The 13,110-nt window shown below is 43.5% G+C and overlaps 1 protein-coding gene across 1 annotated transcript in view; it reads right to left on the bottom strand.

Moving 5' to 3' along the window:
- The window catches only part of ULK1 (unc-51 like autophagy activating kinase 1), a 176,226-nt gene that overhangs the window by 32,359 nt on the left and 130,757 nt on the right, over positions 1 to 13,110 (bottom strand). The window contains exons 13-17 of the mRNA XM_033957048.1: positions 12,471 to 12,627; positions 11,408 to 11,468; positions 8,822 to 8,911; positions 3,539 to 3,664; positions 1,826 to 1,977 (exon numbers count right to left, since the gene is read on the bottom strand). Of these exons, the coding sequence (XP_033812939.1) occupies positions 1,826 to 1,977; positions 3,539 to 3,664; positions 8,822 to 8,911; positions 11,408 to 11,468; positions 12,471 to 12,627 (586 nt within the window). The remainder of the gene's footprint in view (positions 1 to 1,825; positions 1,978 to 3,538; positions 3,665 to 8,821; positions 8,912 to 11,407; positions 11,469 to 12,470; positions 12,628 to 13,110) is intronic.

Genomic DNA, 13,110 nt, shown 5'->3' on the forward strand with positions numbered 1-13,110 from the left:
AGCAAGAATCAAAAGAATGCTTCACATTATGCAACAACGCAGATGTACCGCATACCATAATCTGTTTGCTACATCAAGGTGCATAGAGATGCCAGTGAGTTTAAGCCCTTTGTGCATTGTTGTCTAGGATCCATGGCTCCCTAGCACTCACATGTACCATGGCTAACCCCTGGATTTCTGACCTCAATCAGTTAATTCCCAAAACACAATATCACTACGCTGCTTACAAAACACTGCAAATACGGCCAGTAACTGAAGCATGCTTCTGCATGTATCGGTGACTTTTCAACAATCAGTTTCTGATGAATTTATATAGTGTAAGTTACAGGTCAGCATTCATTCAGATCTTGAATCTGACTGGTGTGGAGTAGTCTAATGGTTAGCACGGTGTCTCTCAAACTTTTTTAGCTCTGGCACACTAAATGAAGCAAATAAAAACAGCACATCATAACTGCAATTATAAAATTGCAAAACCAACAAAAATTTAAATTTGCGAGTTATTTATTTAAAGTTCTTTAAGCTATGTAATCTAAAGTAGAAAGAATAGAATTGCTAATCAATGCGATGGATGTGCTTATTTTTGAGTGCAAATGAACTCAAAATACAGCTTGATAATCGACAAGCAAACACGCATTTCAACATCCACTATCTGCAGTCATTCTTTTTTCAATTTAATTTTCGTCAGAGATGAAAATCCAAGTTCGCAAAGATAAGAAGATCCAGACGATAACAAAGCCTAGATTGCTTTGTTGTTCAAGTTAGGATAACGACTGCATAAAAAAATAAAGCTAAAATTTCTTGCCGTTGGTTTTCAAGGACCAATCACATCAAAGAACGATGCTTGTCTGGGCGGTTGTATCCTTACACACACAGACGCTCATAACATTGACAGACTCTTGCATATGCAACATGCATGTCATCTATTCTAATATATACTTACGAAGGGAATTTTTAAAAATAAAGTAAAATTCTGGAATCTCTCGTGGCATATCCGTAATCTCTTTGGGGCACACCACTATGCCGGGGCACACAGTTTGAGAGACACTGGGTTACCATAGCAGGCTAAGAACCAGGGAATCCATTGTGTAAATACTGCTGCCGCTTCTTGTAATCCTGGGCAAGTCCCTTAACTCTCCACTGCCACAGGTATAAACTGAGTTCAGGGGTTCCCAAATCTGGTCCTAGTTGGGTTTTCAGGATATACACAATGAATATTCATGAGCGAGATATGCATGTACCGTGAGAATGAGTTGTAGAATGGACAAGAAACATCACACACTCAGCAGAATGAGAGAAAGTCTCTATTAAATTAATGGTGACTCCGTCAAAACCGCGCAAGACAATTGCACGCAGGACATCAGCGTGCCAGATTTAAACTCAATTTGAAAGCGCTCCAAGGGGAGTTTTGGGGGGGAACCACAGCACTAAACTTAGTAGTGTTGGCGCTGTTGGGGGGGGAATCCCCCCCCCCACATTACAGAGGAAACTGAACTTTTTCCCTAAAAAATAGGGAAAAAGCCTGTTTTCCTGCAACACCTCCCACCCAACAGCAGCGCCAACACTACTAAGTGCGGAGTTCTTTCAAATTGAGTTTAAATCCGACATGCTGATGTCCTGTGCGCGATTGTCGGCCCGGCTTTGTCTGCGCGCGATTGTCTCGTGCAGTTTTAACTATGAACCAAATTAATAGAATACACAAGGCTGAGATTTATTTTATTTATTTATTTAGTTTTACAGCCCGTCCTCCCCAGGAGCCCAGAATGCGTTACAAGGATACGTACACAGAAGTTTTCAGGCTCAATAAAACACATGCTACAATGCTTACCTTGAGGGACCAGCACACATGGTTTTGCACCACCTAAAGAAAGCCTTCGAGGGGCAGGAGTGTCAGAATTCTCAATGAGGAAAGGGGGTGAAGCGCCCATCTTCCCAAAACCAATTGGGCTCGCACTGCTTGACCTCCGCACCAGGCCGGACCTATGTGGAAGCATAAAATCTTTCCATTAAATCCCACTAAAGATCAAGCAGAGGCATTTATGAAGATTCCTAACACACACATGGTGGCTGAAGAAAATACCTGGGCATTTTATCAGCCCTCAAACTCGGCTATCTGAAAACTGTTCACCGTGTATGTGGGCAAATTGCCTCCATAGTGCAAATACGTTACACATTACAGGCCATGAATTGTTATGACTTGGGCCCAGATGTTCAGCGGCTGGTAAAAGTCCGATTTGAAAACAGCAATTAATGTTCAAACAATTTTGCATGCAAAATGAGTTTCCTGGAGTTCTGCCGTAATCCCATCTGATCAGTTGTTGGAGAAAGCGATGGACACATGCGCAGAGCTGGCAGGAGAAGCCCTGAAGCAGACTCCTGCACCTCAGCTGTTTGGGGAGTTCTTTTTTTTAATGGGCACAAATATGCATGTGTTACACACTCACATCTGTGCTCATTTAAATTAAAAAAAAAAATGTGCCGGGACACCTCCCCCCTCCCCAACCACAACCCCAAACTTTAAAAAAATCATTAGGAGGCAAGTCCACTTCCTCCTGCCTTGGTCACCCGAATCCCTCCCCCACCTTTAAATGGAAGATCGACAGGAGGGATGCTCACTCCCTCCTGCCGACAGGGCCCCTACGGGTGCTTCTCTCTCCTTCCAACCCCCCCTCTCTTGTGGGTGCTTCTTTCTTTCTCTCCTTTCAATCCCCAACCCCTTCCCCCAAAGGGTGCCCCTTTCTCTCCTTCCAACCTCCTCTCCTGCTGTCTCTCCCCTTCCCATCCAGCACTACCCTATTCCATGCGCTTTTCTCCAGAACTCTTTCCTTTCCATAATGCTTCTCCAGCCCTCTCCTCTCCCTCCATGCCGTTTCTCCAGGCTCCTCCCTCCTCCGCCACTGCTTCCCCTCACAACCTCCCTAGCTCCTGATTCCCCCACTTAACTTCTTCCTGGGCCAGGCTGCTGCAATTTAATCCTCGTGAAGCTGGCAACAGTGAGGTGAGCCTGCTGCAATTGGCCTGTCTTGGAAGCTGCATCTCTGCAGCGACTTCCTGTTCCCACGTAAGCGGGACCAGTAGAGAGGTGGCTTCTGGAGCAGGCCAGCAAAAGTAGGCTTACCTCATTGCTGCAGAGCCCAGCTGCTCGAAGATTAAATTACAGCAGCTGGGCCCAGGAAGGAGGTAGGTGGGGAGTCGGGAGTGCCAGCTAAACCCAGACAGACTCCCCCATTAAAAAACCCAAAACCATCCAGGCACCCGGATAGTCCTCTAAAAAGAGGCCATGCTGGGTTTTCCCGGACGTCTGGTAAAACTATGGCTATGGAATAAGAGGGGGACACTGACATTCAGTTTCTTGCTATTGAATGAAAGAGGAAGTGGGAAAGGCTATTAAGGGTGAGACACCTACTGGTGGGGTGGGAGGAGAGGATACCATAAGAATTTACTATTGAAGGAAAAGGAGGGACACAGACAGCAGGAATCATACAAAGGGGGAAGCATGGAGGAGTGAACAAGAAAGGTACATGGATTGTGAGCTTCTTACCGTGGAGAGCTACATGGATTGTGACACTGCAGGTTTTGTTCAATCCTCATGTAGTTTTGGATCTGTGTCGGTACCGGGATGGGAAGAGATTGGCCATGTTTACTAACTGCAGAAAGGCCAGGCCGGCTGCAGAAATCATAACACAGAGAACACTGAAATGAGTTAAAGGAATTTGCCTATCTTTCACGACACAAACCTGTGATGTATGAAACAAGCTGATCTCGAGGTCAGTTTGTGCAGTGCTGGGGTGCCAGACTAGCCAGGGCTCATTATGCCAGGTCTGTGAACTGTGATGACCTTCCCCGGTAGCTTTAAAACTGTTTGAAATGAACTTTGCATATCTCCATCCAGATGGGAATTTCCTCTGTTTCTATATTTGGGACTTAGGGCTAGATTCACTAACCTTCGATTTGTGTCCGTTTGCATGCAGGCCGACAAATTCACTAAAGGCCTGCATGCAAATGGGGACGATCATTGGCAAACCCCCCACCGACTGCACAGATCACTAGAGAGTGATCGTTGAGCATGCGCAGACCATCTTCCTTGCCTGTAGATGGTCTGCGCATGCACTCAGCAGAAAACTTTTTTTTTTTTCAAGCCCGTGGTTTTAACCCGCTCTAAGCCTGTGGGTTAAAACCAAGGGCTTGCACTGCAGCGGGTGGCAGGAGAGATTCGGGGCTTTAGTTTTGCCCCTCATTTTGCCCCTGGGTACTTTTTGTCACCCCTCCACATTTTGTTCCTGAGTGCTTTAGCTTTGCAGCCTCACCTTCTGCCCCTGGGTATTTTTCACCCCTGCCCTCCAATTATAGAAAGCCACAGAGTAAAATTTTAATTTTAAAAAAGTCCAAAAATCACAATTAAAAAAAGAATGATTAAATAAAAATTCAAAAACAAGCAAGCATAAAAATTACGAGCTGTAATTAGAAAACAAAATTGAAGGCAATACCTCTGAGATAGTCAACCAAATTTTGATTGTCCAAATCTTGCACAATGCGTTTGATCCTTGTTGAAATTGCAGCATATTTCTTGTTCCAATTACAGCCAATAACTGGCTGTTAATGTCAATTAACAGCTCTTTTATCATGCAAGTTCTGCACGTAACTGACTATCATGCAAGTTCTGCACGTGTCTGCAAGTTTATGGAACTAGGGTGTGTATGTAGTAACATGGTGAGCATACAGCGGGGTACTGCCATACCGCTCTTCCTATCAACATAAGCAGTTCCACAACAGATGAGTTTATGGGTGCCAGCACCCTAAGTAACAAGATTATCTATAGTATTATAGGCTCACTTGAACAGCCAGGGCTTCAGACAGAGCCATTTACTTCAGCTTGCTGTGAATGATATATAAATTTAAAACACCACCACACAAGGGATTATTCAGATCAGACCAAGGGTTCTCAATCCAGTTTTCAGGACTTCAGCCAATCAGGTTTTTCAGGATATCCACAATGAATATCCTGAAAAACTGACTGGCTGGGTATGTCCCAAGAAAAGGGTGGAGAATCCTTGGATTAGACCAAAACCTGCATTTAAGTGTAACTAGTCTAGTTTTCAATATCATCTCTATGCTGATGACTCCCAGATCTACCTCTCCACACTTGACATCTCTACAGGAATTCAGGCCCATATCTCAGCCTGCCTTTCTGACATTGCCACTTGGATGTCTCACTGTCATCTAAAACTGAATATGGCTAAAACCGAACTCCTTATCTTTCCACCTAAACTCACCTCACCCCTCCTGCCATTCTCTATTTCTGTGGATAACACTCTCCTCCTCCCTGTCTCGTCATCTCGTAACCTTGGGGGGGGGGGGTTGACCTTTGACTCCTTTCTCTCCTTTTCCTCTCAGACAGAATCTGGACAGCCTTTGAGAATGTATCTGAGGCCAAGGTCTCAAAACTGACATAAATTAAGATCCTGCAAATGTGCTCTGGAACCATTCCCTTTATATTTATATGAGAAAATTCCTACTCAGGCCATTTCATCTCTTACCAAACTCATCAATTCTGCATTATCATCAGGTCTTTTTTCTGCAGAGAAGGGTCACATTGTTCTGTCCCCATTATTGAAGAAAGCTGACTTACAGTAGATCCATCTTCACCGTCTACCTAATGACCTATAGCAAATATTCCCCTACTGACTAAAATGTTAGAGTCTATTATATCTGCTCAGCTTTCATCATATTTGGAGAGATTTTCCATTCTTTTATCTTGCCAATATGGATTCAGACCTAATCTCAGTACCGAATCTCTACTGATCTCAATAATCTCAAAGGTTCAGCAATTGCAATCACGTAATAAGCTTGCAATTCTGCTACAATCGATCTATCAGTGGCCTTTGACGTCGTTCACCACGATATTTTGATTTACCAACTTTCCGAGATAGGTATGGATTCCACAGCCTTAGACTGATTTTTCAAAATTCTTACGATCTTATTCATATACTGTCAGTATGAATGGCACTATGTTATCCCCTTGGATGCCATCATGCGGAATCCCGCAGGAATCACCTTTATCACCTACTCTTTTCAACATCTACATGACTACTTTGAAGCTTTTCTGTTTATCCCCCTGCGAAACACTATATACGTATGCAGATGACATTTTTGTTCTCCTTGAGATAGACACAAATCTCACTAGCCTCGTTGAGAATATAATAGAATGTATAACGAAACTTCAGTCTTGGGCCCTTACTGTACAAATGAAACTGAACGAGTCCAAAACAAAATTACTTTGGCTTGGCCCAAAATTAGAGCAGCGACCTTCGCCCATTCTGTTGCCATCAGGATCCTCACTGCAGATTGAATTCTCAAGTAAAGTTCTGGGTGTCATTATAGATTCAACACTTTCATTCAACAACCATCTTAATTATTTGGTTAAAAAAAATGCTTTTTTTAGACTCCATATGTTGAGGAAAGTGAGATCCTGTTTCCATCAACAACATTTTGCTGTCCTTGTTCAATCAATCATTCTTTCGAGGCTGGACTATTGTAATTCGGTCTATTTAAGCCTGACCAAGAAAAGCCTTCAAAGCCTTCAATTGATCCATAATACTGCAGCCAGGCTGATCTTTGCAAAAAGTAAATTTGATCCTGTCTCTCCGCTTCTGCAAAAACTTCATTGGCTTCCAATAATTTCCAGGGTTTATTTTAAATGCGCCTGCTTAACATTCAAGGTCTTGCATGGCATCCTTCCTCCTTTAATTCCCCTGTCATGGAATTCTGTAAGATCTGATAGCACCAGATCTACTCAAAATTTTAAATTGTCCTTTGCAAGGTCGAAAGGCGTTACCTACATTGGCAAACTAGGGAAATCTCTACTTTTCAAAATTACTGAGTTGTGGAATAATTTTTCTGTTCAACTGCGCGATCTGGACTCTTTCCAACTATTTAGAAAACATCTGAAAACCTGACTATTTTCTAGCTTGTAAAATCCGCTCCTCTCCATACTATTCTAAATTCATATTGGACTTGTTCTCTTTTCTAATTTTTTTAAACAGTGCCGAGCTCTATTGTTATAGAGAAGATGTGGTATATAAGCCTAAGGTTTAGTTTAGTTTAGATCCAACAAACCGCTAAAACCTGTTGCTTCTTTCTCTATAATATTACCAAATACCGACCTCTCCTTTCGAGCACACTACCAAAACCTTTATCCATGCTCTCATCACCTCTCGCTTAAGATTACTGTAACGTACTATTCGCAGGTCTTCCACTCATCTGACTCTCAGCTCTTCAATCCATTCAAAATGCTGCTGCCTGACTCATATTGTGAGAGCCGCCATGCTCATACTCCCTCCCTCCTCAAGTCACTTCATTGGCTCCCCGTCCGTTTCCGAATACAGTTCAAGCTCCTGAATCTCTCTCCATACTCATCTACCCCTATGCTTCCCCCCCCCCCGTGAACTCCGTTCATCGGGTAAGTCCCTCTTATATGTCCCTTCTATCTCCTCCACCAACTCCAGACTCTGTCTCTTCTTTCTTACCATACCGTGTGCCTGGAATAGGCTGCCAGAGTCAATATGTCATGCTCTGATTCTAGCGGTATTCAAATCCAAGCGAAAGGTCCACTTTTTTGAAGTTGCTTTCAACTCTTAACTCCTACCCACTGTATCATTCCTTCTACCAGAAACTCCCCAACCCTGAGATGTCCTGTCTGTCTGTCCATATTAGATTGTAACCTCATAAGAACATAAGAATAGCTTTACTGGGTCAGACCAATGGTCCATCAAGCCCAGTAGCCCGTTCTCACAGTGGCCAATCCAGGTCACTAGTACCTAGCCAAAACCCAAGGTGTAGCAATACAGGGCAATACAATAAAGGGCTACCAATACAGGGCAAGCAGTGGCTTCCCCCTTGTCTTTCTCAATAACAGACTATGGACTTTTCCTCCAGGAATTTGTCCAAACCTTTCTTAAAACAAGCTAAGTTAACCATTCTGGCAACGCGTTCCAGAGCTTAACTATTCTCTGAGTGAAAAAAAAAATTCTCCTATTGGTTTTAAAAGTATTTCCCTGTAACTTCTTTGTAATTTTGGACAGAGTGAAAAATCGATCCACTTGCACCCGTTCTACACCACTCAGGATTTTATAGACTTCAATCATATCTCTCCTCAGCTGTCTCTTTTCCAAGCTGAAGAACCCTAACCGTTTTAGTCTTTCCTCGTACGAGAGGAGTTCCATCCCCTTTACCATCTTGGTCGCTCTTCTTTGAACCTTTTCTAGCGCCACTATATCTTTCTTGAGATAAGGAGACCAGAATTGAACGCAATACGCCAGATGAGGTCGCATCATGGAGCGATACAGGGGCATTATGACATTCTTAGTCTTGTTAACCATCCTTTTTCTGAGCAGGGCCGTCTATTGAATATTAAATGTACAGCGCTGCATACACCTTTCAGCATTATAGAAATGATAAGTAGTAGTAATAGTAGGAAGGGCTCTAGACTAGCAAGGCACATCGTGTGACCCATATGCTACATCCTAGGAACAATTAGACTACAGATGAGCAGTAATGAGTGACAAATCCAACTGGAAGCAGAAGTACACCCACAAACCATGTACTAGACCTCGTTTAACCTATTGTTATTCCCCTCTATGTTCTCCTTTTCTTTATGCACTGTAGTTCTTCCCTCTTTCCTGTTGTTCCTGTTGTCGTCTATTTGTCTATGTTTAAGTCTTTTATTCCCCAGAATATTCTGTCTGTTACTCCCTTTTTAAAATTGAATTTATGCTAATGCGTTTTAATCAAAAGTTTAGTAAACTTGAAAACTTGTTCCTCTTACCCGGATGGGCTGGGAGAGCTGCAGTAAGGTGGAGAAGGAGACGGAGTTCTTCCCTGACTCTCCAGGCCTGCTGATGTCACTAGGGAGCTCCTGAAAAGGGGGAAAACCGGGGTGGAGGGAGAGCGTACAAACAGTCAAGACAGAGAAAGAGAATGGGAAAAGGGTAGGGAGGAGGAAGAGATGGATATGATTCTTGGAAAAAAAATAAGTTTGAAACAACTTTTAATCTTTTAAAAATGCTCTCATCCCCAAAGTCAGTTTCCAAGCGGAATAGAGCGTTCAGGGCTATGACTACAGTACAATGTAGAAAACTCCACATTTCAACTTATGAACTAAGCATCAGGGACTGTGTCTGGAATGTTCTAACGCAAAACAAAGAAAAATCCAACGAGTCTGCAGCCGGACTCACCCTGTGCGCCAGCTCAGAAGGAGAATTTTTCACATCAGATTTGAAAATTTTGATGATCATATTATTACGTTGTTTTCCACATCACTCTCTACATGTGATACATTGGACATCTTGGACCCCTGAGGAAAGAGTGTTTCTCTGAAGGGTATTCCATGTATATGAGAGCTATTTTTAAAGGATTACAAATTTATATGGTTTTTTAAAATAAAGATTCCTATCCTTGTACATTCCCATCTGCAGTTTCTTTCTTATTTTTGAATGTTCTCATGTACAGCACTGTGTAGGTCTAGCAGCACTATAGAAATGATAGCATAGGAACCAGATTCTGTGCTGTGCTTGTGAAACAAGAATTCGCTGCCGAACTGGCAATCTGGTTCCTATGCTATATTTTTGTCTCCACATTTGCCTTTATTGATATTATAGCATTTCAAAGGACCCCTAAGGAAGGCAAGTTCATCGAACCGCGGACTGTGTTGGGTCCCCCTTGCTTTATCTTTTGCAATTGTGGATTGTTTTTATATTGATTGAATTCCTTTTGCTTTTGGTTCTTTCCAATATCTGTGGAACTACTGGGTCTTTCTTTTGCTTTTGACTTTGTCCTCATGGAAAATAATGAGACATCTCTCTCCCTCCTCTCCAAGACTTTGTTGCAATGAGGACCGGAAGCCTATAGCTTGAAGCCCTGGAAAACCACCCAAGCAACAGTGGTTGCGTGTACAAAATGGAAAAGTCCTGTATAATAATAATAATGACTGAATGAAAGGAAGGAATGGTGGGGTATGAACCAGGTGCTGGATGAATTTAGGGGAGGACCACAACCCAGTCAGGTTTACAAGATTTCCACAATGAATATGCAGGAGATATATTTACATACAATGGAAGCAGCACACGCAAATCAATCTCATGCATATTCTTTGTGGAAATCTTGAAAACCCTACTGGGTTGGGGCTCTCAAGGACCATGATTGCCCCAGGGGCACAGCCAGAACTCAATTTTTTTTTTGGGGGGGGGTCAGGGGTGGACTGGGGGTGATGAATATTTTATCTTAGTTCTCTTCTCCCACTACCAGCCGAATCATACCTTTGCTGGTGGGGTTGCTCAAGCCCTGCCAGCCGAAGAGATCATCTGCCCAAGCTCTCGCTTGTTCTACTTAAGCAGCAAAAATGCTGGCAGGGTGCTCCTGCCTCTGACATCAGCAGTTCCGTGTATTCTTGCCCTGGATCGGTAGCATGGAATGTTGCTACTATTTGAGGTTTTGCCACTGCAAGGCCGTGCTGTTTTGTAGCGTCACAAGATTCGGAGCTACGGTTTGATCGTTTGGTTATAGCTCATATTTATCCATTTGATACCCAAAGACTCTTAAGACTCCTGATGCAGGCCGGGTGGCCAAAACATGATCATGTCGAGTCATTGAGTTACTTTGGATGCATGAGTTATTTTGGATGAATAAAGACATTTGGATTTATCAGATGAGTTGAAAGACACTTTTTTGTGCACCATTCTGATTGGACATTTCCACTTTGCTCTTGCCAGTTAAATTTATGAACTGAGCACACACGGACTTCCTGCTGTTTAAGCAGCACGTGCAGGGGCTTAGGGGAGAAATTTCTCTGGCTTTAGAAGCTTTAGCATTCCCATCAGCCAGGCATCTGGTGCATCAATTTTGGAGGGGGCCTGAGCCCAAAGTGGGGGGAGGCCCAGACCCCCAAGGTCCCACCCCTGCCCTATATAATAACTCACATGGACCACTAGACAACCAGAAAATGGGAGTACACAAGGTCAGTGGGTACTGCATCCAGTTTCCACAAGGAGGAGACAAGGATCAATCCACAGGAAATTGCAGCAAGGCTCCGAAAGACACTTAGAAAAGGAAACTGGGTGGGCCAAATGACCTTTTATCTGCCACCATCTGTTGTGTTACTAAAGCCCAGCCTTGCTGGTTGGCTCCTGAGACACTGGCCCTCTCTATTAAGTCTTCCTTCTGTGCTGTGCTGTGCTAATAGTTCCCACTTCTTCTTAAGGCCCCAGTGTAAATCCTCCCTTTATATGTCATGTGGATCCTAGCATCGGCTTTCCTGTAAACAGAGGGTTTAGTGCACTGCAAGTTTGGTCTAGAAGAGAGAATCTGATATCACAGAGCACCAAGTCTAAGCCTGTTAAGCGTCTGTCTATCTTACCCACTGTACATCAGGCTGTCCTGAACAGGTTTCCCTCCTGCAGCCTCAGCTGTGAGATCACCTGCAAATCAAACAAATGGAGGATATGGTTAGGCTTACTGAGGAGCTGAGGATGCACTGATTTCTGGCAAGTAAACTGTTAAACTAGTACGGTTTGTCCTTACAACAGACCAGCAGAGACATACATGTGAAGTCAATGAACTAACTCGGGTATGGTTACCATATAGCTCCAGAAAAAGGAGCACGGATTGAGACATCCGGGTTTTACTTTCATTGTTTCCAATGGAAATAAAACCTAGATGTCTCTATCTGTCCTCCTTACTTCCACTGCTTGCAATGGAAGTAAAACCCGGATGTCTCAATCCGTCTTCCTTTTTCTGGAGCCATTTGGTAACCCTAAACTAGGAGAACCAGATCGCCCCTTCAAAATGGCCTCCTGATGGTCTGTTATACAGATGCATAGCACCTTTTGTTCAGTTTAGACAATTTGAGGTTATGATCTGTGTAATTGTCAAAGGTTTCATCTGGCCTACTATATCGGTGCCATGCTTATTCTCCGCCCAAAGCCACGCCTACTTTTCAGGTAGGTGCCATAAGGCATCGCTACGCAGCTCAACTTAAGTGTCGCTAAGCATCCTAAGAGCTCCACACAGAACTCTTAATTGGAAAAATTTTTTTTTTTGGATTGGCTGAAAACTGGCGCACAGATTCTGAAGTTAGGCATCGCTAGGCATCTTTGATTAGGACACCTAATGGTGCCCAATGTAAGCATCCTATACAGAATTCCTGTTTTACTAAGGTGCGCTAATCGATTTACTGCACGCTAAACGCTAACGCATGCATGTTAGTCTATGGACACGTTAGCGTTTAGCGCGCGCTAATCAGTTAGCGCACCTTAGTAAAACAGGGGGTTAGTGTCACTGAATATCAGAGGACAGCCCTGCTCAAGTGATTTAAGCGCTCAGAAGCTGTTTCTCGCCAGTTCACTCGCTTTGAATATTGCCCATAAATTAATTGTCTGTGCATTTTCTGCTCCAACATCAACAAGGACTTTAAAGCTTACTTGGGAACTGTGCAGGAACCATGACAAAGTCATCTGTGTCACATGATGAATTCCTGCTGCTTCCTCCAGAGTCTTTGGACCCCTGCAGAAAACCCGGGGAGGTCTGGGCCGGATCGGTGAGCGTTTTCTCTTGCAGCTGCTGTAGCTCTCCCAGAGACTGGTGGAGACATAAGGAGAAGAAATATCCCAGGAGAATTAGTTCACGATGCAGGTAACAATAACAACTCTCAAAGATTGACTGAACAAGAACAACAACAACAAAAAACCCATCTCCTTTTATTGATGAATCCCTCTCAAGATAATTATAGCTTTGATTTACAAGATCTAAACTGCTGTTCTTTAATGTTGCAGGTGTACAGTCAAAATCTTAATAATGCTTTGTTCCCATATCGTCAGAGTAAAATGCACCAGTGTGTGGTGCAGTGGTTAAAGCTACAGCCTCAGCACCCTGGGGTTGTGGGTTCAAACCCACGCTGTCCCTTGTGACCCTGGGCAAGTCACTTAATCCCCCCTGTTGCCCCAGGTACGTTAGACAGATTGTGAGCCCATCGGGACAGACAGGGAAAAATGCTTGAGCACCTGAATAAACTCATGTAAACCGTTCTGAGCTCTCCTGGGAGAACAGTATAGAAAACCGAAT

This window comes from Geotrypetes seraphini, chromosome 8 (assembly GCF_902459505.1).
Source record: "Geotrypetes seraphini chromosome 8, aGeoSer1.1, whole genome shotgun sequence".
Classification (NCBI taxonomy): Eukaryota; Metazoa; Chordata; class Amphibia; order Gymnophiona; family Dermophiidae; genus Geotrypetes; species Geotrypetes seraphini.